Source organism: Gopherus flavomarginatus, chromosome 1, assembly GCF_025201925.1.
Source record: "Gopherus flavomarginatus isolate rGopFla2 chromosome 1, rGopFla2.mat.asm, whole genome shotgun sequence".
Lineage (NCBI taxonomy): Eukaryota > Metazoa > Chordata > Testudines > Testudinidae > Gopherus > Gopherus flavomarginatus.
The window spans coordinates 94,845,933-94,870,863 of record NC_066617.1 but is presented as its reverse complement, the minus strand read 5'-3'; the positions used below and the strand labels follow the sequence as shown (position 1 = coordinate 94,870,863).

General features: G+C 43.5%; 2 protein-coding genes across 2 annotated transcripts in view; one reads left to right on the top strand and one right to left on the bottom strand.

The window, feature by feature from the left end:
- The window catches only part of IFT56 (intraflagellar transport 56), a 206,796-nt gene that overhangs the window by 89,102 nt on the left and 92,763 nt on the right, over positions 1-24,931 (bottom strand). The window lies entirely within an intron of this gene.
- LOC127051530 (guanylyl cyclase C-like) overlaps positions 626-24,931 on the top strand; it is a 63,401-nt gene continuing 39,095 nt past the window's right edge. Inside the window, exons 1-7 of the mRNA XM_050953946.1 lie at positions 626-836; positions 2,483-2,595; positions 3,191-3,258; positions 7,865-8,080; positions 11,090-11,211; positions 12,108-12,204; positions 23,370-23,487. Coding sequence (XP_050809903.1) covers positions 626-836; positions 2,483-2,595; positions 3,191-3,258; positions 7,865-8,080; positions 11,090-11,211; positions 12,108-12,204; positions 23,370-23,487 — 945 coding nt within the window. The remainder of the gene's footprint in view (positions 837-2,482; positions 2,596-3,190; positions 3,259-7,864; positions 8,081-11,089; positions 11,212-12,107; positions 12,205-23,369; positions 23,488-24,931) is intronic.

Sequence of the window (24,931 nt, the reverse complement as noted above, 5' to 3'; positions counted from 1 at the left end):
GTTTTCAGTCAGACATTTTTTGGCAGCACTAAAAATCATTTTGATGGGAAAAACAAAAGGAATGAAAAGACATACAAATTAGATAGAGTGATATAATAACCCCCAAACATAGGGGCACAGCCAAAACAGGTGACATGGCAGGGCAAAACAAACACAAAGCAACCATCTGTGTTCCTCTGGGGCTTTAATGGATCTTTTACTTTATATCCATTTTAAATTGCCTCCTTTTACAATCCAGTTGGCCCCTCTTTCTTTCTCTTCTCTATCCATCAGTTCACTGTGATGCAAAGTTAAAGTGTCCTTATCAGACAAGGTGCCAGTAATATCTCTCTTTTATAGCCTCAACCTTTTCATGAGCAAACATACAAAGCAACCTTTGGTCTCTCTCCTTTCCTGAGTTCTGTTGCTTTTAATTCTTCACAAGCAGAAGTGCCGGTTAGGGTAGATGGGTGTGGATGGAGGTGGAGGCAGAAAAGGGGAGAGAGTGAAGGGGTGAAAGAGAGACGGTATAGCTGATCGGTGGATATACAACAGAAATCTTTGTTTCAGCCTATCCAGGAACAACAGCAATGTAGTGCGTGTGTCTGTGAGAGCATTGGGCAATGGGTCTAAACTGAGAGGAGTAATGAGGCAACGAATGCTGGGTCCGGACCTCTGGCCACTGCTCCTCTGTCTCCAGCTGCTGTGGCAGGTTGGTGAGAGCAAGTGTGACAAGGATAATTATGTAATCAATGTGATGCAGCAGAATCACTCAGACCTTCCATGGACCTTCGATAAAATAAAACCAGCTGTGCAGCTGGGACTACGTATTGTAGAAGAGCAGCTGCAGAAGGCAGGTAAGGGTGTGAAGCTGTGTGTTCTTTTCCCCTTTAGAGTTTTTGGGTCAGACTGTGAGCCCTGGCCCTCCCTCAGTCAGTGCTTTTACAAACTGCCCCTTGGAGCTGTTCTTCGGCTGTCCAGTCACCATGTAGATCAGACAATAACTGTCCCTTTCTTTCCAAGCAGTGGAGCCACAGTGCAAGGATTGAACCAGGGATGTTTATGTGCAAGTTGATGCAAACCCTTCCCTGAATTAATTTCTGAAGATGTTCAGTTGGGATTGAGAACATAGGAACTGCTGAACCAGACCAGACCAGATCAGGGGTCCACTGAGTCCAGTATCCTGACTCCTCCTCTAGCAGAACAGATCAGTGATCTATCTATTCTGGTAACTTCTATGTTAGATAATGACAGATATGTCAGCCCACTCCCACAGTGATGCACATAACTTTGTAACATTGTGATAAAGAAATTTCATCCTGATCCCAGTTGCTGCTCAGATTATTCCCTGAAGTGTGGCGATCAGCAGCCCTTATAACTTTTAATTTAGGTTGCATCACTACAGATGCAATTCTTACTCATTTTCATATCTAACCTCTCTTTTCAATATCACTAAACCAGTGATTCTCAAACTTGTGCATCTTTTCCAGGGTGCAGGAACCTAATTAGTGGAGCCACGACTGTGCGGCTCCACTAATTAGGTGAGTGGCCCATCATTCTCTCTTGTGCAGCTACCCAGGCGCGCACCTCACAGGGAACTATCCGCAGACCACCTGAATGGAGCTCGTGTACCACTGGTGGTCCATGGAGCACAGTTTGAGAACCTCTGCACTAAACTATTTGCCTCCATAATGTCCTGTTACAGCAAGTTCTAAGAAAACTATCTCCTTTTCCTCCCCATTTTTAATGTTTTGTCTTTTTGTTTAATTTGAATTTGATGCCTTCTGATTTTTTTCCTGTAGCTTTAAAAATCATCTGATATTCTGCCTCTGATCATGCCCAATACCTGACGCTTTAGAGAAGGGTGTCAGGCTTCTATAGTGGAGCTAATTCTGCGATCTTATCCAGTGGAATGGAGGGTTGGGGGAATTGTTTCCCAGTGAATTTTGGGAATGGAGGCATCGTAGTATGCAGGCCCATATTAATGGATGGACTAATGGGGCCATAGTCCAGGCCCCTCAGAGGACTACACCCTCCCCAAACCCATGGAATTGCAGTAAGTAATGTTGTTATCTGCACTCACTTGCAGTGACATTCAAATTTGGCCCAGCCGCTGCTGCGTCATGATCAAGGGACAGCTGGGACAAACCTGAGCAGTGTTGTGACCCCAAGTGATAGGTCACAATGCCTAGAGTAGGGAGCCAGCCCCAGCCCCATGGGACAGGAACAACTGCTGCAGGGTAAGTGTGGGCTGCACAGAGGTTTTTGAAACTGAGGCCCTCCCACCCTTCCAAACAATTAAAAACACCGAAGGGAGGCTTCCGGAGGCAGAGAGAAATGCAGGGCTCAGGATATTCTATCTCCAGGACCCAGAATGTTCTTAATCTGGCCCTGTTAGTATGAGACTGTACTGCTCTGTGTCATGAATGAACAGAGAGGGACCCTCAGTGCATCAGTGAGTAGATGTGTCTTGTAATGCTATTTCCCATTTCTCCTTCTATAGGAAAAAATGTGATAATCAACGCCACTTACCATGGCTTCAACACATCACTATATGTCTCACAGGGCTGTAGCTCTACCACCTGTGAAGGTGTGCAGGTCATCAAGCAACTCTATGTGAGTACTAGGCATTTCTACAGGAATCCTTCTTTTCTGTTTATGGAAGTGTGTTGAGTGTTGGCTAGAGGCAGGTATAATGTGTGCTGAGGGCAAAGTACAGGATTCCTACATAGACACTCAGTTCACCTCATTTCCAATTTATAGCACCCCCTAATTCCTACTGTCTGCCGCATACATCTGTACAGCTAGCCTCTCTTGAGCCACTTCGCTCCTCACCTGCAACTCCAACACAGCTCTGACAATACATTTTAATTCTGACATGTAGTCTCCCTACTGTTCTAGACCTGAGCTCCCACACAGCTTTGTCATATACCTCTGTGCAGACCACACACTGCCATGCATCATTCTGTCACCTCCCTTCTTCTCTTGCTCCAGATTCATCCTCTTATCTGTTCCCTCATTCCACAGCCCTTTCTCTGACCACTCCGGACTTGCTCAGTGGCAATTTATCTTGGTGCTGTGACTTCTCACATTTCACAGTCTCCTTCCAATCCCCCTTGCCTGTGCCTTGCGCCACATTCTGCATTTCCCATATCGGTAGCCCCTTCCCTCACTTTGCACTATCTGTTGCAAATGCTCTTTTATCTTGCAGAATAGCGACACCCTTGGCTGCGTTGTCCTGGGACCCATTTGTACTCATGCCACGTACCAGATGGTCTCGTAAGTATCAGAAAAAAACATTACTGTGTTCCAAAGAAGTAAAATACTCATGTCATGGTATAATTCCCCATTCTGAACCTTAGCATCCAAAAGATGGGGTACCAGCATGAATTCCTCTAAGCTCAATTACCTGCTTAGTACTTGTAGCGCTGCCACCAACCAGGAATTCCAGTGCCTGATACACTCTGGTCCCCCCAAAAACCTTGCCCGGGGACCCCCAAGACCCAGTCCCTCTGGATCTTAACACAAGGAAAGTAAACCCTTTCCCTCACCGTTGCCTCTCCCAGGCTTCCCCTCCCTGGGTTACCCTGGAAGATCACTGTGATTCAAACTCCTTGAATCTTAAAACAGAGAGGAAAATTCACCTTTCCCCCTCCTTCTCTCTCCCCCTCCCCGACTCTCCCTGAGAGAGAAAGTAATCCTCACACAGAGAGAAAATTAACCTCTCTCTCTCCATTCCCTCCTTTCTCCCCACCAATTCCCTGGTGGCTCCAGACCCAGTCCCCTAGGGTCTCACCAGAATAAAAAAAACAATCAGGTTCTTAAACAGGAAAAGCTTTTAATTAAAGAAAGAAAAAACAGTAAAAATTATCTTTGTAAATTTAAGATGGAATATGTTACAGGGTCTTTCAGCTATAGACACTGGGAATACCCTCCCAGCCTAAGTATACAAGTACAAATTAAAATCCTTTCAGCAAAATACAAATTTGAACTCCTTCCAGCCAAATACACATTTGCAAATAAAGAAAACAAACATAAGCCTAACTCACCTTATCACCCAGTACTTACTATTTTGAATCTATAGGAGCCTGTATCAGGGAGAGAGGAGAGAAACCTGGTTGCACGTCTGGTCACTCTCAGAACCCAGAGAGAACAACCACCAAACTCTAACAGCACACACAAAACTTCCCTCCCTCAAGATTTGAAAGTATCCTGTCCCCTGATTGGTCCTCTGGTCAGGTGACAGCCAGGCTCACTGAACTTGTTAACCCTTTACAGGCAAAAGAGACATGAAGTACTTCTGTTCTATTAACTCTTAACTATCTGTTTATGACAACTCAACAAAATTGTTTCCTTCTCAGACTAGCATAGACACTGAACTTGTTGTGTGGGACATACTGCGCTTCACAATCAGGGTCCTACAGAGCTCTTATACCTGGCCGCTACCTCCGGCAAGGACAAAATGCCCCCTAAAGAGCTTATTAATGCAACTGCTTTACTAGGTAGGACTCAGGAGAGGAGTGATAATGATTGACAAAAAGTAGTCCGATCACTCAAAGTCTCAGCAGACTACCTCTTTAACACTTGCAGCAGGAGACAGAAATGATCTTGAACATAGGAATCTCCATATTGACTCAGACAAGTGGTCCATCTGGACAAGTATCTCATCACTATAGTAGATGCTTCTGAGGAAGGTGCAAGAAACTTTGCAGAAAACAGTGCTGGGATAAAGTGCACTAAGAGACGGTTTCCTCCTAACCCCCAATATGTAGAGGTGCTCATTCCCTGAAATATGAGTGATTATATGCCTTCCAAAATTCTTGTTTTTTAAAATATATTTACTGTTATATACATGAACAACACAAAAGTAAAATGTTGTATGTATATATAAGTGAAGATATTGTTATCCATAAAATTATGGTCTGATCCTTTTTTGAATCCTGCTACGCTCTAGGCCTCAATGATATCGTGTTGCAAGGCATTCTATAGGCTACTTGTGAGTTGTGTGAAAAAATATTTTCTTTAATCAGTTTTGAATTTACCTTCTTTCAATTTCATTGAATGTTTCTTTGCTCTTTTACTATGAGCCACTGTGAACAGAAATCCACCTTCTCTTTTCCACTCACTGTTTTGTATGTTTTTAATCATGCTCCCTTGTATTTGCCTCCTCCCTAAGGTAAAGCATCCCAGACTTTTCAGTCTCCCTCATACAAGAGTTTTTCCATGTCCCTACTCATTCTGACTGCCCACCTCTGACCCCATTCTGTTTCTTCTATATCCTTTTTGAGGTGGGATGACCAGAACTGAACATATTATTCCTTGTGGGGGTGTGTGATTGATTTATATTATACAGTAATATTACCTGCTTTGTATATAGCAGTATTATAATATTTTTTGTATTACACTCCATCCCATTCCTTAAGCATCCTAACATTGCTTTTTTGGACTTTTGCTGTACCTTGATCAAAGAGCTTCACTGAGTTGTTTACAATAATTCCCAAGTCTTATTTCCCCTCCACCCCAGTTAATTCAGAATGTTTATGAGGAGTTGAAGCTTCTGCATGGCAATGAAGAGCACTAACCATTAGGCAAACAAGTTGACCCAGGGTAAAATGAACAGATTTGGGAACCAAAAGCAAGTTCTTTACCTGGCAGTACTCTAAACCAGCCTGGTAAATTTCCACTTTAACAATGAAATTATCTTCCTGGCTCACTGCATCAGTTGTCCTCCCAAGCACTGTGCATCCCTCCACTGGCTCCCCCTTTTCTACTGCATCAAACATAAGCTACATCACTTCATAATAATAATGGCCTTTACCTGGAGATGAAGTTAGACAGTAGTTCTGTCATACCAGTGCCAGATAATTCTAATTGCCATATTGTTCAGTACAATATTTCCTATGAAGTGTAAAAGATCGTCCTAAAAGAACTGCAGAATTTTTCTAGTGTAAAGTGATAACAGTGCAACATTGCAGAAAATACCTTCACCCATTACAACCTCTCTATGGAGAAAAAATAATGGTGTTTTCATAAATTCACCCCAGGTGGAGGTTTGCCATGTTTGTCTCTATAACCACTGCTATTTCCCCTTTCCCAAAATACACTGAGAAGTCTGGTTGTAGGAGTAAGATTTGTCAATGGCTCTGAGAATCTCTCCTCCAACCGTGTTCTGTGAAGTGCTAAAACCAATTTAAGAAGAGTGGCTATTGGTGGCCTGTGATTCATCTGACATCATTCACCTGGCAAAGGATGTCAGCCCACAGTTCATCCAAAACTGGCTTAATGGAAATAACAAAACTTCATTAAGCTATTTCAGATTTCCTTAGTGTATAGGCTGGCACTGTACAATAATTTTACCCTTCTACATAAGATGAAATGTGATAACTGGTTCTGGAGGTTCTTATATGATACCTAGAGGTTGAGAGAAAGATTACATCAGGGATTGATCCGTCAGTAGACAGGTAGCTTTTTGTTTCTAGCTCCCCTGTGGTCTAAAGAAAATGACAATCATCACCATCTGATAGCTGTTCCATGAACTGTTTAAAATAAGTTGATAGGTTTCAGTCCCACTCTTAGAAGCAGAAGATGGCATCACAGCAACTGTGATGGGTTTCCCCCAGGGTGCCACCCAAGACTGGGGTGCCACTTGACCCCCTAACCCACCAGCCTGGACTCCCTCTCACACTGTACTGCTGTGACAAGCTGCAAAGCCCTACAACCTGCACTTTCACCAGCATATGTACGAGTAGGGACACCCCCAGCTGCAGTTACATGCAGGCTCTCTGACTAGCCTCTGCATTGGAAGGCTACAGCTAAGGCAACTCCCAGCTCCTCAGGCATGCACCCACTCTGGAGTATAAACCCCAAACTATACCATCTTACACTGCACAGGAAAGTGTACAGTGTAAGCTCATAAAATTCACCCCCTCCCTCTGTATGGAGAGGAATATGCAACAGCCTTTGCCCCGAGCTATGATTCCCATACACTTCACTCCAACTCACTGGTTAGATAATGCAACAACAAGTTTATTAACTACAAAAGACAGATTTTAAGTGATTATAAGTGATTGGCAATCTGGTTTGAACTGTTTGCTATCAAATAAACAAAAAATGAAAACTAAATTTGATATGCTAGATAGATTTGATATGATTAGCAGATTCTAACCCTAAGAGATGATACAAGCAGGCTGCAGATTCTTAAGGGGCAAGCTGCACTTGCTTTACAGCTCAGAATCCCCAGATGTTTCATTCACAGGCTAGAAATCCCTTTAGTCTGGGTGCAGCACTTCCTCTAGTCCAGTCTTTGTTCCTCAGGTGTTTCCAGGAGCCTTCCTGGGTGGGGCGTGAAGAACATCAGATGATTTCATTACCTGCTTTATATAGCTTTTGTATATAGCAGGAACCCATTGTTCCCAAAGCTTGGTTCCCAGACTAGTCTGTGGAAAAATACTGACATCCCAAGATGGAGCCTGGAGACATATGGTCTCATTACATGTCCTTGTAGAGTCATAGCAGCCATCGCTTGGAGGCTGTCTGTAGCGTTTTCAGGAAGGCTCCTCATGTGGGAGAAAAGCTTCTCCTAAGGCCTATAATTATGTCATAATCATTTGGAAGGGTAGTGTGTCGTGGAGGCATGCAATGTACCTATACCGAGGCTAGTTAAATTGTCAGTCGAGCACCATTACGCTGTATTGACATTTTAATTAAAGATTTCACCTGTTCCTTGGTGGGATGGGGTGGAGTATTATTTCAAATTTAGTTTGTTGTAAAACGAAGTCAGGACACAAACTGAGAACGTACTGGGCATGTGAATCACTTGGTAGCTACCTTGATGTGACATCAATTCATGTATCAGTCATATTTCTTTCCCCCTCTCCTCCCTTAGCGTTGACACAAGATTGGGCCTCCCTCTGATCTCTGCAGGGAGCTTTGGGCTGTCATGTGACTATAAAGACAACCTAACTCGAATCCTGACTCCAGCCAGGAAACTGATCTACTTCTTCGTTGATTTCTGGAAAAAATTCAATTTGCCATTCAAAACCAGCTCCTGGGAATCCACCTACCTCTATAAGACAGATAACACCACAGAAGACTGCTTCTGGTAAGAGCATTCCCAAGTCTCTCCCAACTACGGTCCAAGAAAACTCAGACTCACTCTGGCATGATTTCTTTAGGCTATCCTTAGATTTCTCCCTCTCCCTCTCTAACTCTCTTTATTGCTCTCATAGAACTGAGAGTTGGAAAAGACCAATTAGACCATCCAATCCCTCTCCTTTCCAGAGCAGCAATATTCTCTACACTACATTTACCAGTGTTATGTCCTGTCTGCTTGCAAATGTTCCCAAGTTACAGATTTTCATCATGTCCATTGGGAGAATATTTCACAGTCTAATAGATTTCACTGACTGAGTTTTTGTTGGCATCTAAATTAAATTTTCCTTCTTTCAATTTCATCCCATCACTCCTAGTAATAACCTTCTGTATCATCCTAAGTAATTCCTCTACTTCCTCCTTGATGCCTGATTGTCCCCACACAGGATACAAATCAGTCCGGTTGTTACTTGTATCTTGCTAGGAGAAAATATTATATCTGATGGTTGTGGAAGGAAGGAAAAAAAATCAAGCCCTTGGTTTTACACCATTCAAACATTTGTAGCCTGTTTAAATCCCGGCTGTAAATGGTTATGCATCTGGCTTAACATATGAGAGGTCCCATTTTGTACTACTGATATGCATAAAAGTCTGCAAGTTCAGGGCCTGAGTTAGCTCTTTTAATTCTTTCTCACCTTAGTCCCTTCAGTCACTGGTTATTTATGTTACACTGAATGCCTTTCAAACTCTGATCAATGTTCTTCTCTGAATGAAATGACCTAAAATGAAAGCAATAGCCTAGGTATGGTCTTACCAGACCATGGCCATAGAGGGATATTATTACTTTTCTGCTCTGTGACATGATACTTCAGTATATGCAACTGCAGGGGCTGCTCTGTCACAGCATTGTAAAAATCATATCTAATCTGCTGTCCGCTATCACCCTTAGGCCTTGTTCGGTTTTTTAGAGTCTTCTTCATTACCATTGAATTTCAATCAATGATACTGACTTTTTTCCTTTAGTTACAGTACAATGCCTTTTTCCCAAGTTGAATCAATCTTATTTAGTTACATTTTGCCCAGACTTTAATCTTTCTAAGTCCCTTGCTGGTTTTTTCATTGTCCTCAGTGCTAGGTACAATTTCTCCTAATTTCATATCATATGGGACTTGTATTAGTATATTTTACTCTATTTTTCATTAATGAAGATGTTAGTACAGACTTAATATCAATCTCTGTGATAGTCCAACAGACACTTTACCTGCACAATATATTGCTATTTATCACTACCCTTTGTTTATGTCCCGCAATCAGCCAATTGTCAGTTTGAGTGTGTTCGTATCTCAGTTTGAATTAATTTTTCAGGTAAGATTGAGACAATTGCTTTATTAACATCCAAATATTACATTTAGTGCACTCCACTCTTCCAGTGATTCAGAAACAGAAGTTTGTGTGGAAAGATTTATTCTTTATTGCCCTCTGTCAGGAAAACACATCAGTACCTGCTGAACTTTATGTACCAGATTAAACCCTACTGAGTTCAATGTGACTTAAGCATGTATTTAAGTGCTCTGTTGAATTAGGAATTAAACTACAATCCCAGTTCCATGATCTCATAGGTGTTTAATGACCATTCTCTTAGTATTTGTCCTTTTATTAAGGATAGAAACTTGACTTACAGGATGGTAATTGCCAGGATCATTTTTCTTTCACGTTTTGAAAATCAGTGTTTTTTCTCTACTCTTCTGCTATATCCCCAGTTCTCCATAACTTTCCAAAAATAAATGTCCATGGTACCGTATATTCTCTAGCTAGAGTCCTTTAATACCTTAGGTTCCCTACCATTCAGAGCTGTTGATTTCTGTATTTCCTTTATCAATACTACTTGTTGTGGTCTTCCTTACTTCCTAATTGTTCAAACTTTATATTGTTATTTTCAGGAAGGACTTATTTTGTATAAAGTGTTGTGGTTAACTTGAAGTGTTTTAAATTGACTATTTTCTTTTAAAAATCCAATTTCTGATAAAGCACCCATTAAATAATATGGCCTGATTATTTCCACCCCACAAATATTTCGAGGCATGAGTATCTCCAATGGGACTATTCATGTGTGTAAAGTTGTTAAGACACCTGAATGTGTGCAAGATTGGAGCCTTATTAAGGACATGATCCTGGTGAGGTGCAAAGCACCCTCTTTTCTTACTGAAGACAATGAGAGAAAAAGGGGTTCAGCACCTCAAAGGATGGTGCCCTAAGTGCTGTTAGATCACAAACTAAGCAAGCCAGGGGAGGAAAAAAATAGAGAAAATTATTTGTTTTCCCTCCACTAATTTTTCAGACATAGCAACCCGAAGTCTCTTTTGTAACTATAAGAGGTACAAAATTTTCAGATAGAAATAGGATTTTCAAATTGACAATGTCCTTTTAGTGCTTTTACCTTGCATTTACTCATTCTGCTTTTTTCCTCTCTATCTCTCTCCAGCAAGTCTTACTTGACTTTGCACTGTTATTTTTTTTGCCTCCTATAGTTCTTAATCACTTTTTTTAAGCCTCAGGTCTTTAAGCAGTCCCTTGGAAAAACCACATTTGCTCCTTTGCACTTCAATTTGTTTCTTCTAGGATTCCCCAATCTCCCATTCATCCTCACTCACTAGATTTTGTAATTCCTCAAAGTTTTCTGTTTTGAATATTATCTTACTACATTAATGCATTATCTGAACCAACCCTTTATAATACCAGATTTAAGTGGTTCTTGGTCAGGTTCAAAGTTTTCCTTTTTATGCTCACATTCTCTGTACTGCTTTCCCTCCCAAATTCTATTGTTTAATTTTGATGCAGAATGGCTGCTGCATTCCAACCTAGAAGTGGCTACATTTGTATAGTAGGTGAAGTGATCCTTATGTGCTGTAAACAGTCTCAGACATTTTAGGATTATTAATGAGGGAAGGTACTTTATAAATGTAAGGCATTAGCAATATTTTCAGCTGATCTATAACCCGCACTTCCTATCCTGCATCAGGTACCTCAATGCACTGGAGGCTGGAGTCTCATACTTCTCTTCAGAGGTGAAGTTCAAAGAGGTTTTAAGGACACCAGAACAATTAAAGAAAATTGTGAAGGATCAGAGCCGGAAAAGCAATGGTAAGGGGAGATGAGAGTTCCCTCTCCCTTGTATGCATGCTGTTGATCTCTGTCTATGCACTACTGCCTGGGTTATGTTCTGGGGAAAATCTTTCCATTTATGGCAGGCAGAGCACAGATACTCTTTTTCCTCTTCTATTTTTGTGAATGTGGGAAGATGGCACAGAACTCAATTCCCCCACTGTCCTGATAAAGCATATGGCCTCCTGGGGTAGATTAGCTTCTGAAGACATGGCACTGTCTTCCTACAAGCCCTGTCCAGTGGAGCATTCATAACCCAGCAGCCCCTGGTCATAGTTTGGATTCCTGTGTCACAAGAATGCCCAGCTTTTCTCTGTTTCTCTCTCACACGCACGCCTTTTATGCAACAAGGGGGCTCATTTCAAACATGGGGGAATGACCAATCCCTACGGGAAACCCTGGGCATGGTGGTGATACCTCAGCTCTATTAACAAGTGCTTATGATAATACAAACCCCTGACATCACTGAGGAGGGCGAGCACGAGAATAAGGAAGCCAGTGACAGCTTAATGGTTTATTCTTCTAATGCCCTTTGCCTTAGAACCTTCTATACCATGTTACTGATAGTAGTTTACGCTGCACTCCATCTATGTGTGATTTTAATGCTCATGAAGGAAAGGAGCTGATAATGGCTGGAGTCAGGCATAATGTGGGCAGGTGCTGAGCAAGCTTTCGCCTCCCACTGATTGTAGTTCAGTCCTGACCCACAACTGTCTGTTCTCCTATTTCTGGCAATGCCTCTCAGCCCTGACTTGCTGTAGCCCTGCTATTCTAGAGTTTATGATCTAAGAACAGTATGTAAAACTCTATTTGTCCCCCTCTCCTTAATTGTATGCCTCTCACCTTCTCTCCATCTGTCTTTGCCTGGTTTGTAGTGATCATCATGTGTGGCTCCCCAGCTGAGGTCAAGACAATCCTAGGGGAAGAGAAAGTGGATGAGGACATAGTCATCATCCTGGTGGATCTTCACAAGTAAAGTATCACCACTGGTTTTCCTTCTGCCCCCACTCCCATTTCCTGCAGGATGGAGCTAATGGAAATAGTGCAAGAGGAACTCATGCTGAGGAGACATTTTACCATGAAACATTTCCCAGTCACCTCCTTTTCATAGTCTTATTATAGATTCATAGACTCTAGGACTGGAAGGGACCTTGAGAGGTCATCGAGTCCAGTCCCCTGCCCTCATGGCAGGACCAAATACTGTCTAGACCATCCCTGATAGACATTTTTCTAATCTACTCTTAAATATCTCCAGAGATGGAGATTCCACAACCTCCCTAGGCAATTTATTCCATTGTTTTACAACCCTGACACAGTTAGGAACTTTTTCCTAATATCCACCCTAAATCTCCCTTGCTGCAGTTTAAGCCCATTTCTTCTTCTTCTGTCATTGGAGGCTAAGGTGAACAAGTTTTCTCCCTCCTCCTGATGACACCCTTTTAGATACCTGAAAACTGCTATCATGTCCCCCTCTCAGTCTTCTCTTTTCCAAACTAAACAAACCCAATTCTTTCAGCCTTCCTTCATAGGTCATGTTCTCAAGACCTTTAATCATTCTTGTTGCTCTTCTCTGGACCCTCTCCAATTTCTCCACATCTTTCTTGAAATGTGGTGCCCAGAACTGGACACAATACTCCAGTTGAGGCCTAACCAGCGCAGAGTAGAGCAGAAGAATGACTTCTCATGTCTTGTTTACAACACACCTGTTAATGCATCCCAGAATCACGTTTGCTTTTTTTGCAACAGTATCACACTGTTGACTCATTTAGCTTGTGGTCCACTATGACCCCTAGATCTCTTTCTGCCATACTCCTTCCTAGGGAGTCTTCCCATTCTGTATGTGTGAAACTGATTGCTCCACTTAGGAAGGAACACTTTGCATTTGTCTTTATTGAACTTCATCCGGTTTACCTCAGACCGTTTCTCCAGATCATTTTGAATTTTGACCCTGTCCTCCAAAGCAGTTGCAATCCCTCCCAGTTTGATATTGTCCGCAAACTTAATAAGCGTACTTTCTATGCCAACATCTAAGTCGTTGATGAAAATATTGAACAGAGCCAGTCCCAAAACAGACCCCTGCGGAACCCCACTTGTTATACCTTTCCAGCAGGATTGGGAGCCATTAATAACTACTCTGAGTACGATTATCCAGCCAGTTATGCACCCACCATATAGTAGCCCCATCTAAATTGTATTTGCCTAGTTTATTGATAAGGATATCATGCGAGATCATATCAAATGCCTTACTAAAGTCTAGGTATACCATATCCACCGCTTCTCCCTTATCCACAAGACTCGCTATCCTATCAAAGAAAGCTATCAGATTGGTTTGACACAATTTATTCTTTACAAATCCATGCTGGCTATTCCCTGTCACCTTACCACCTTCCAAGTGTTTGCAGATGATTTCTTTAATTACTTGCTCCATTATCTTCCCTGGCAGAGAAGTTAAACTAACTGGTCTGTAGTTTCCTGGGTTGTTTTTATTTCCCTTTTTATAGATGGGCACTATATTTGCCCTTTTCCAGTCTTCTGGAATCTCTCCTGTCTCCCATGACTTTCCAAAGATAATAGCTAGAGGCTCAGATACCTCCTCTATTAACTCCTTGAGTATTCTAGGATGCATTTCATCAGGCCCTGGTGACTTGCAGGCATGTAACTTTTCTAAGTGATTTTTAACTTGCTCTTTTTTAATTTTATCTTCTAAACCTACCCCCTTCCCATAAGCATTCACTATGTTAGACATTCCTTCAGACTTCTCATTGAAGACAGAAACAAAGAAGTCGTTAAGCATCTCTGCCATTTCCAAGTTTCCTGTTACTGTTTCTCCCTCCTCACTGAGCAGTGGGCCTACCCTGTCCTTGGTCTTCCTCTTGCTTCTAATGTATTGATAAAAAGTCTTCTTGTTTCCCTTTATTCCCATAGCTAGTTAGAGCTCATTTTGTGCCTTTGCCTTTCTAATCTTACCCCTGCATTCCTGTGTTATTTGCCTATATTCATCCTTTGTAATCTGACCTAGTTTCCATTTTTTATATGACTCCTTCTTGGCCGCCTTTTAGCCAATCATCAAAGCTTTTTGGTATTTCAGCCAGGACGCATCCTCCACATCACTTATCCAATCCATGTTAGATTTTTTCAAAGGCATCTAGATTTTGAACTGATGTCATAATCATAGAGTCATGACCTCACTGCAGGATGAAATTATAGAATAACGGAAATCAAAGTTAGAACCTAGTGTCCTTTCTATCCTCCTCCCTACTACCCTACCAGCAAATGCGGGAATGCACCCGAAAAGATATTCTTCAGGGTTTTGTCTTGTCCAATTTTAAATGACATAAGTAGCGGGGCTTCCAGCACCTCCGCTGAGAGACTATTCCATAGCCAAATGGATCATCCTACTAGGATGTACTTCCTGGTATTCAGCCTAAAAATTCACTTGCTCAGTTTCATTTTAGTATTCCTAATTACAGCCGCTTCAGATTATCTTACATGATTTCTCTCCTCCTTTGAAATGGGATCTTCAAAGGAGCCTAAGTTAGTTAGGTACTCAGTTAGGATTTGGGCATTTAATTACCTTAGGATCCTTTGAAAATCTGGCCAGAAGGCTAATATTTTCAAAGATATAGAGGCACCTAAAGAAGCAGAGAGGCACCTGGTGGGATTTTCAAAAACATCTAAGGCCTGGTCTACACTGGGGGGAAGGGTGGGAAGGAAGGGGTGTTATGGTACAATTCCCCACTCTGAACCTTAGCGTCCAAAAGATGGGGTACCAGCATGAATTCCTCTAAGCTCAATTACCAGCTTAGAACCTGTAGCGCTGCCACCAACCAGGAATTCCAGTGCCTGGTACACTCTGGTCCCCCCAAAACCTTGCCCAGGGACCCCCAAGACCCAGACCTTCTGGATCTTAACACAAGGAAAGTAAACCCTTTCCCTCACCGTTGCCTCTCCCAGGCTTCCCCTCCCTGGGTTACCCTGGAAGATCACTGTGATTCAAACTCCTTGAATCTTAAAACAGAGAGGACAATTCACCTTCCTCCCTCCTTCTCTTTCCCCCTCCCAGACTCTTCCTGAGAAAAAGTAATCCTGGCACAGAGGGAAATCAGCCTCTCTCTCCCTCTTCCCTCCTTTCTCCCCACCAATTCCCTGGTGAATCCAGACCCCGTCCCCTGGGGTCTCACACCAGAATAAAAAAACAATTAGGTTCCTAAACAAGAAAAGCTTTTAATTAAAGAAAAAATAAAAATCATCTTTGTAAATTTAAAATGGAATAGGTACAGGGTCTTTCAGTTATAGACACTGAGAATACTCTCCCAGCCTAAAGATACAAGTACAAATTCAAATCTTTTCAGCAAGATACCAATTTGAACTCCTTTCAGCCAAATACACATTTGCAAATAAAGAAAACAACCATAAGCCTAACTCGCTTTATCTACCTAGTACTCACTAGTCTGAACTTATAAGAGCCTGTATTGGAGAGAAACCTAGTTGCACGTCTGATCCCCCAGAGTGAACAACCAAAACTAACAGCACAGCACAAAAACTTCCCTCCCTCAAGATTTGAAAGTATCCTGTCCTCTGATCAGGTGACAGCCAGGCTCACTGTTCTTGTTAACCCTTTCCAAGCAAAGAGATATGAAGCACTTCTGTTCTATTAACTCTTACTTATCTGTTTATGACAGGTGTTGATCTAAGTTAAACATACCTGAAGTCAGCGTACTTTGATCTACTCACCATGGTTGGTTCACTGTGGTGAGTCGATTGCTGACATTCCCCCGTCGACTCCGCCTGCACCTCTCGCTCCGGTGAAGTACTAGTGTCGACAGGAGAGCACTTGGTGGTCAATTTTTTGCGTCTAGACTAGACATGATAAATTGACCCCCGCTGGATTGATCACTGCCCACCGAGTGGGTTAGGCACTTAACTCATTCAAATCAATAGAAGTTAGGGATCTAACCTTCTTAGGCGCTTTTGAACATCCCACTAGGCACCTAAATATCTGTGAAGGTCTGGCCCTTTGTGTTTATGCCCTTAATGTAATTGTAGAAATTTCTCATATCCCCCTTAGCTGTAGAGCTGGTCAGGAATTTTTTGACAAAGTTTTTCATCCAAAAATGATTTGTCAAATCCTGTGACAAGGGCAGTTTTGATTAAAAAAAATTTCAGCTCCAAGTTGAAATTTCTACTCAAAATAAAAGAGCAAGAGGCCCTGGAATAGTCTTCTGGTTATGGCCCTCTCTTAGGATGCAGGAGTTATAAGACATCTAGGTTTTAGGGCCTGCTCTGCCTAATTCAGAGCAGAGACATGAACACAGGTCTACCTCATTCCAGGTGAGTGCCCTGTCAGTAACCTAGTCCCAGATTTGGACCTTAGCGTCCAAAATATGAGGGTTAGCATGAAAACCTCCAAGCTTAGTTACCAGCTTGGACCTGGTACTGCTGACACCACCCAAAAAAATTAGAGTGTTTTGGGGCACTCTGGTCCCCCCAAAAACCTTCCCTGGGGACCCCCAAGACCCAAATCCCTTGAGTCTCACAAAGGGAAATAAACCTTTTCTCTTCCCCCCCCCTCCAAGTGTTCCTGGAGAGATACACAGAAGCAACCTCCGTGAATCTAAACAGAGGGATTCCTCCCTCCCCGTTCCCAGCCTGGAGAACAGAATTACCGAGAGTCAATTTCTCTTCCCCCCTCACCCAGAGTGAATGCAAAGTCAGGCTAGTACATCTAACACACACAGGTTTTCCCCTGACTTCTTCCTCCCACCAATTCCCTGGTGAGCTGCAGACCCAATTCCCTGGAGTTCTTCACTAAAGAAAAACTCCAACAGGTCTTAAAAGAAAGCTTTATATAAAAAAGAAAGAAAAATACATACAAATGGTCTCTCTGTATTAAGGTGACAAATACAGGGTCAATTGCTTAAAAGAAATATGAATAAACAGCCTTATTCAAAAGAATACAATTTAAAGCACTCCAGCAACTATAGACATGTAAATACAACACAAAAAACCAACTTTGTACTCACAACTTGGAAACAGAAGATTAGAAAGCAGGAAATAGAAAAATCCTTCTCTAGCTGAGAGAGATTCAGGCAGAAGACAAAGAACTCAGACACAAACTTCCCTCCACCCAGAGTTGAAAAAAAGTCTGGTTTCCTGATTGGTCCTCTGGTCAGGTGTTTCAGGATACTTTTTTTTTTTCAGGTGAAAGAGACATTAACCCTTAGCTATCTGTTTATGACACGCCCCCCAAATTGCAGACAGTGGGGAAGCTCACTGGCGGCGATTTCCTTCTAGAACTTTAAAATAAACAGATTACTACAACACACGCACCTTTACATATACCACTAAGTATATAACTAACAGACTTCTACATTTTAAGAACAGTTTTTAACTACTAGATTCTGGGAAACTCTCACGGGAGAGTGTATCAGCTACTTTGTTAGAAGCTCCTGAGATGTGCTGAATTTCAAAATGAAAATCTTGGAGAGCTAAACTCCAACGAAGAAGTTTCTTGTTGTTCCCCTTGGCATTATGAAGCCGCTTTAGTGCAGCATGGTCAGTTTGTAGCTGAACCGCCGTCCCCAAACATATGGGCGTAGCTTTTCCAGGGCGTACACAAGGGCGTAGCATTCCTTTTCACTGACTGACCAGTGAGTTTCCCTCTCAGACAGTTTCTTGCTGAGAAACACGACAGGATGGAAGTTGTGATCTGTTGCTTCCTGCATGAGCACTGCTCCTATACCACGCTCAGATGCATCTGTGGTTACTAGGAATGGCTTGTCAAAGTCCGGGGCCCTGAGTACAGGGTCAGACGTGAGCGTCGCCTTAAGCTGGGTAAAGGCCTTTTGACACTCATCAGTCCATTTAACTGCATTTGGCTGGGTCTTTTTGGTCAGGTCGGTCAGTGGGGCAGCGATTTGGCTGTAGTGTGGTACAAATCGCCTGTAGTACCCAGCCAAGCCTAAGAAGGATTGGACCTGTTTCTTTGACCGTGGGACAGGCCGCTTTTGGATAGCATCCACCTTGGCCTGTAGAGGGTTTATGGTTCCTCGACCCACCTGGTGCCCCAGGTAAGTCACTCTGTTTTGGCCTATTTGACACTTTTTGGCCTTAACAGTTAGTCCAGCCTGCCTGATGCGCTCAAAGACCTTTTCCAGGTGTAGTAGGTGTTCGGGCCAGGAGTCCGAAAAAATGACCACATCATCGAGGTAGGCAACTGCGTATTCTCCCAGTCCTGCTAGTAGACCATCTACCAGCCTCTGGAAGGTGGCGGGTGCATTTCGAAGGCCGAAAGGAAGGACATTAAATTCATACACCCCCGCATGGGTGACGAATGCTGACCTCTCCTTGGCAGGTTCATCTAGCGGTACTTGTCAGTACCCCTTGATTAAGTCTATTGTAGAGATTTCCTGCTTTCTAATCTTCTGTTTCCAAGTTGTGAGTACAAAGTTGGTTTTTTGATTGGTCCTCTGGTCAGGTGTTTCAAGATACTTTTTTTTTTTTCAGGTGAAAGAGACATTAACCCTTAGCTATCTGTTTATGACATGCCCTAAACATGGGGCTATAGAGTCAGTCTTTCTGAGCCAATGAATATTTAACTTACACGAAGTGGAACAGCTTCATCAGGAGAGATCCATCTTAGAATAGCCTGGTAGCTAATGCACTCAGCTGGGATATAGATGACACAGTTCTGCCTGAATTAGGCAGAGCAGTGACTTGAACCTAGGTCTCTCATGTTTCCTCCATTTTAGGTGAGTGCCATAATCACTAGGCCATTGGTTATTCTATAGTTGGTAATTCTGATTTTTCAGAGAGAAAATTTCAAAGATCTCAGTTTTGTCCCACTGTAGCATGGGAAGCTTTTCAAAATAATGAAATTTCTTGCAGGACTGGAAAACTGTTTCCTACCCAGTTCAACTTAGTTGCATAATATGGCCAAATGACATTGGATTTTTTCAAAATCTCCCTACATTTACCATTTCCTCTAGCACCTGGATTGTTTTCATACTATTCTGATCTTCCAGTTTGTCAGATTTATATAAAAGAGAGAGGCTATTAGCAGGCCAGTTATTGCACTGACCTCCACAGCAGTGATCTCAATGGGATTTCACAAATACAAGATTCTGACTTCATTACAGGTTGGAACAGCAGCTGGAGGCCTAGAAGTTTTCACTCAAACACATATCTGCAATAACAGGGAAGGGAGTTGTAGTCAGTAAGTGTTGATGGTATTGAAAGAAATGGTCTTTCAGGTTTGCCCTGGGATTAAAGCCCTCTTTGAAACATACTAAGCTTGGATGTGAGCAAGTATATAAATCTGAAGGAGATCAGGTAGCAGTAGTATATTGACTCTCTCTTTGATGGTATGTATAGGACAAATTTTTATTATGGATGTTAGAATGATGTAAAAGCTATTGAAAATATCACAAAACAGGGTACTAGTTATGGTACTCTAAATTCCTGTGACTATAAGTCACCAGTTCCAATCAGGTCCATGCCATGGCTGGCAGGCAAAAAAACCAGGAAAACTCAGATTAGGAATGGTTTATGGAGCCTTTCACTGGTTACAGTTCTATGTGAAATGGACTGGTTATCTCAGTTCAATATCACTAAGACAATATATGCCAACTGGTTCCAGTCGTGGTAACCTCAAAGAGGCCGAGAATCCCCAGGACCATGGAGTCTGAATGCCTCTCAATCCTAGAGCTGGCCTCTCTGGGTCAGGACTGAGGCACTAAAGGAATAGTTTAGTAATGTAAGATCTAGGTTCAAACACCTCTTGGAATCACAGTTTAAAGTTCCAACAGGCTCAAGTCAATCTTTCCTCTCTAAAGGGAATATATGAAGTAGCCTGCAATTCACTTGGTGTGTGTGTGTTTTTCTGATGACACCTTTAAAATGTGGAGTCCTGTAAGCATTGTGTTGACATCAAGCATCCTATGACATTTTCCATAAGATCAGGGGGATGCCCTTGTGTCCTTAGCCACAATTTCCCTGCCTTCACTAGCTTGCGGAGTGGTGTCTGAAATTGGTTGCCTCTCTCCCACGCCCAGCTACCTATATTTCAGTGGTGTTGTGTTGATATAGTTGTAAAGAGCAGACTGGGGAGGAAGATGTGCTCCTGGTTAAGGCACTCTCCTTGGATTCGGAGACTTGGGCTTCATTCCTGACTCTGACTACCACAGACCATCGGCACATCACTAAGGGTTGGTTTACATGGCACTAGCAAAGCATGTTAGAGGGATATGATTGATAAAGCGCTTCAATGAACAGTGCTCCTACTGCCCTGCATGCACCCTTCTGGAGCAACCTAAAAGGATTATGTTAACAAGATCTGAGTATCTTTTAGTTCATGTCAGCAAGGTCTACATGGGGCAGTTAAAGCATTTTACAAATCACACCCTTCTAATGTGCTTTGCTGCTGCCTACAGACAACTTCTACAGAGGTGTTTTGAAGATAATTCATTTATATGTGGCCCCCCCATCACCTTGCATATAAATATTTACAGATAGGGTGGTCTGTGCAGTGATAGCACAGACTAAATCGCCACTCTGCCCAGGATGGGGGGAGGGAGGGAATGAGATGATTTTTTTCTCCCTTGAATAGGAGGATTGGAGCCACCACTGCAGTTGCTGCAGCATGTGGTCTTCTGACAGGGCCAGTTGCCTCAATGCCATGGTGCCCTCCTACCATTTGCTGCTGCTTGTTTTTGATTTTAGCATAACCCTGTCGTTATGGGATGTCTCAAATCAGGCATTCACAAACACATAGAAATATGCTAAATCCAAACAAGCAGCAGAGGGTAACTGGGTCAGGCCCCACTTTTCTCCAGTGGTGGAGTTCCCCAAATAGCTCTGGATTTAAATTCCGTTGAGCCAGGAGCCCTCTGCCAGCCAGAACTCAAGCATAGATCATGTTCATCTGTAGAACTAAGTGAGCCACTGCTGGGAGGTCTCTTGCACTAAATCTTGTGGGCTCCAGATAATTTTCCCTATTGGTTAGTCCAAGCCTGATTGTAAAGTGCTTTGAGATCCCTTCAGGGTGAAGGGTGCAGCATGAATGTCTGGGGATATTATTCAGGGCAGGGACAGTGTGTATGGGGGTGGGGAATATAAGAACAAAAATGGCCATACTGGGTCAGACCAAAGGTCCATCCAGCCCAGTATCCTGTCTGCCAACAGTGGCCAATGCCAGGTACCCTAAAAGGAGTGAACCTAACACGTAACGATCAAGTGATCTCTCTCCTGCCATCCATCTCCACCCTCTGACAAACAGAGGCTAGGGACACCATTTCTTACCCATCCTGGCTAATAGATTCATGGAAGTTAAGTCCATTCATGGCTATCTAGTTCTCTTTTAAACCCTGTTATAGTCCTAGCTGCTGCTGCCTCCTGTGCTTGGGCTAAAAAGAGGACTTTTGACTCCAAAGCTCTTACTCTGGCACTATATTCATTCTGAGAGTTAAAAAGACAAGAATGAGCAATCAGATATGGGTTATGGGATGAGATTCACAAAAGGAGCTTTTAGCAATCCAACTGTATCAAATACAATTATATAATACTGCCCATTCCCACTGATATAGTGTGGTAGAGCTCTGACCTTGCCCCCATGAGTCTTGCACTTCTAGGCAGTTTATGATAGCCTCAGTGGCTCACTGTGACCCTCCATATAGCCCTTCTCTCTCTAGGGCCAGGGTTACAGTCTACTGAGCCCTTTTCATCATAGGCCAGCAAGGAGGTTGGTGAGATAACTCCTGCAGGCTGTTGTCCCTGGGGACTTATTTCAGAACAGTTTAGCCTCCTGTCCTGACAGGGGCCTGACTTTCCCTCCCAGGAGATGTTCCTGTAGTGGTGGGTTGGGGGGAACCCAGGCCCACCCTCTTCTCCAAGTTCCAGCCCAGGGACCCTAATAGTAGCAGCTGTTGGCAGCCAACCTTTCACTGCCAGAGTTGCTACATTTCCCCACAGCTCTCCTGCTTCTCCCTTACCTTAGGGCTCACTTAACAATGGTTTGCAGATATCTTCATTAACCAGCCCTTCAGCCATACTTCCTCTGCCTGCCTGGAGTGAGCCCTTTTTATGGTATCAGTGAGGCCTTAATTAGAGTCAGGTGGTCACATTAGTGTAATGGCCTCACCTGACTCTTTGCAGGTTAATTAGAGTCAGGTGTTCTCATTAGCCTGGAGCAGCCCCTGCTCTGGTCAGTCAGGGAACAGAAAACTGTTAATTCAGCGGCCAGTATATCTGCCTTCTGCTATTCTGCTGTACCCAACTGGCCTGGGTCTATCACAATAGTCAATCTCCTCTCAGTGATGCTTTCAGCAAGTGGCTCTCAGATTGGTTTGTGAAGCACTTCTAGATGGTCTGCGGAGCTGCTTCTGTCATGAAGTGAATTAGCAGCCATCTTCAAGCAGTGGCCCATCCTGCTAGTGTAGCTCATTACCAGACTTCGATGGTTTCCACAGACTCATTTAGCTCACTAAACTAAGGAAAAACAAGCCAGCCCATCTCTGCCTCCTGCATAGCTATTTCATATCTTTCTTGGCCAAGTGTTTCTGTTTTGTAAATTCTGCTGTGATCAAGTTTGTAAAGGACACCAAAATTAGAGGGATAGTAAATGCATCAGAGGTCAAAAACAAATTGACCAGTAATCTGGAGAGATTGTAGTAATGGAGTCTTCAGACACCAAGAAGAGACTCGGGCCCAGGTATTTAGGCTCCTAACTTCCACTGATTTTAATAGACGTTAGAAGCCTAGATGGCATTTTGGATCTGGGACTCAGTCTCTCTACGTGTAAAGTGCTTCAAGCAGGGAGAGAAAATAAACAGCACAGAAACAAAGCAGGGCAATAGAATCTATTTAGTCATATGTGTCTATTTTTATCTGGTCTCTTCAGATCTGTCCCAATATTACCATTTTGTGTAGCTAAACACTATAGCTGCCATTGTACAGCTGTGAACAATGGAAAGGGATGTATCTACCACAGTGAAAAGTGATTTACAATGTCAAAAAGTTTTAGAACCACCATGTGAACCTGTTAATCAAATGTTCCTTTTGGGAGAGGGGGAAGGTCTCTCTAGGTATGCAGAGCTGCAGGTCTCCCCTGCTCCTGCTGTCACTTGTGTTTTTCTTTGCAGTAACATCTACTTTCAGAACAACGCCAAATCAGACAGTTATATGCGGAATGTCCTTGTCTTGACGCTGCCACCACCCAGTTACACACCGAATTCCACGAATGCCACAGAAGAACACCTGGTAACCACACTATTTCATATCTGATCATTTCATCCAGCTCACCTGTGTTCAAACAAGAGTGTTCAAAAAAAAATAAAATAAAAAGGCTGCTACTGACTACTCATCCCACAAAATAAACTAATCACATTGCAAAACAGCAGTGTGGTATAGCAATGTTTAGCTCTTCAAGTCAAGACAGTGTGACAATGCCGGATGACATCTAATTTTCCTGCTGTAATCTGACATCATGATGTGGGGTTACAGCATCACAAAGCAAAGGTGCAAGATTGTTGTGCTACACTATGAGGCCCAAACTAAGTTCTAAGCTTTTAATTGGCCTGCGAGTATCCAGTTTATGGGACTTGGGAGAGAGCAGTGAAAATTTTTACTCCTGGGGGAATTCTGTGCCACTGCACATGTACAGAATTTATGTCCCCCCCAGATATCTTTGTTTCCCCACAGAAAAATGAGTTTCTGACAGGAAAGCAAAGGGAAGCCACAAAAGTGGTCATGCGACCCTCCCCAGCAGTATGTTTCAGGTGCCCAGGGCAGCCAGCAGAGTGGTAGATCACTGTGGGTTGGGGGCAGGATTGGGAAAGACACGGCTGGTGGCTCCTACCCTGCGCCAGGCTCAGCTGCTAGTCCCGGCTGAGCTGGGGACGATGGGACTTCCTCTTCTCCTACACAGCATGTGGGGCCAGGTCAGACCCACCCCAAGATTTCTCCCCTGGCTGTAGGAAGCTCTGTAACCCCCCTGCTCCCCAGCACTTCCTGCATCCATCGCTCCTCAGCTACAGGGGGAGGGATTACTGTACAGGGAGCTGCTCCCCCATCCATCTAGCTCCTGTGCATCCAGACCCCCTCATACCCAGACCCTCCCTGTGAGCCTCACCCTACCCCTACACCCAGAACTCCTGTGACAAGCCCCACTCCCCCTGCACCTGGACCACCCAGAAGACCACCCACACCCAGATTCCCACCATACTGAGCCCCAACCAGCTGCACCAGAATCCCAAACCAACTGAATCCCATTCCCCCAGCATCTGGACCCCCCACTGAGCTCCCACATCCAGACCCCCCTGCTGAGCTCTATCCCATGCCCACACACTCAGACCCCCCTGCTGAGCACCAACCCCCTTCTCCTGGGCCCCCCAGTACAGTCCCATTACCATTGCACCCAGAACCCTCCAACAAGCCCCTGTGCATCCAAACCCTGCTCACACCCAGCTCCCCCACTGAGCCACCCGCACCCAGATTGCCCCACGCAGAACCCTGTTAACCCACACCTGGATCCTCCCACGCTAAGCCTTCCACACTTGCATCCTGCCTTGCTGAGCCTGCATGCCCACACATGGTGCATCTGGCATGGAGGGGCAGGGCTCTGGAGTGTTTCTGGGGCAGGCCTGTCCTTGCGCTGTGTCAGAGTTGGGTGCAGCCTCACTGCTGAGTCCGTGTCCTGGGGGGG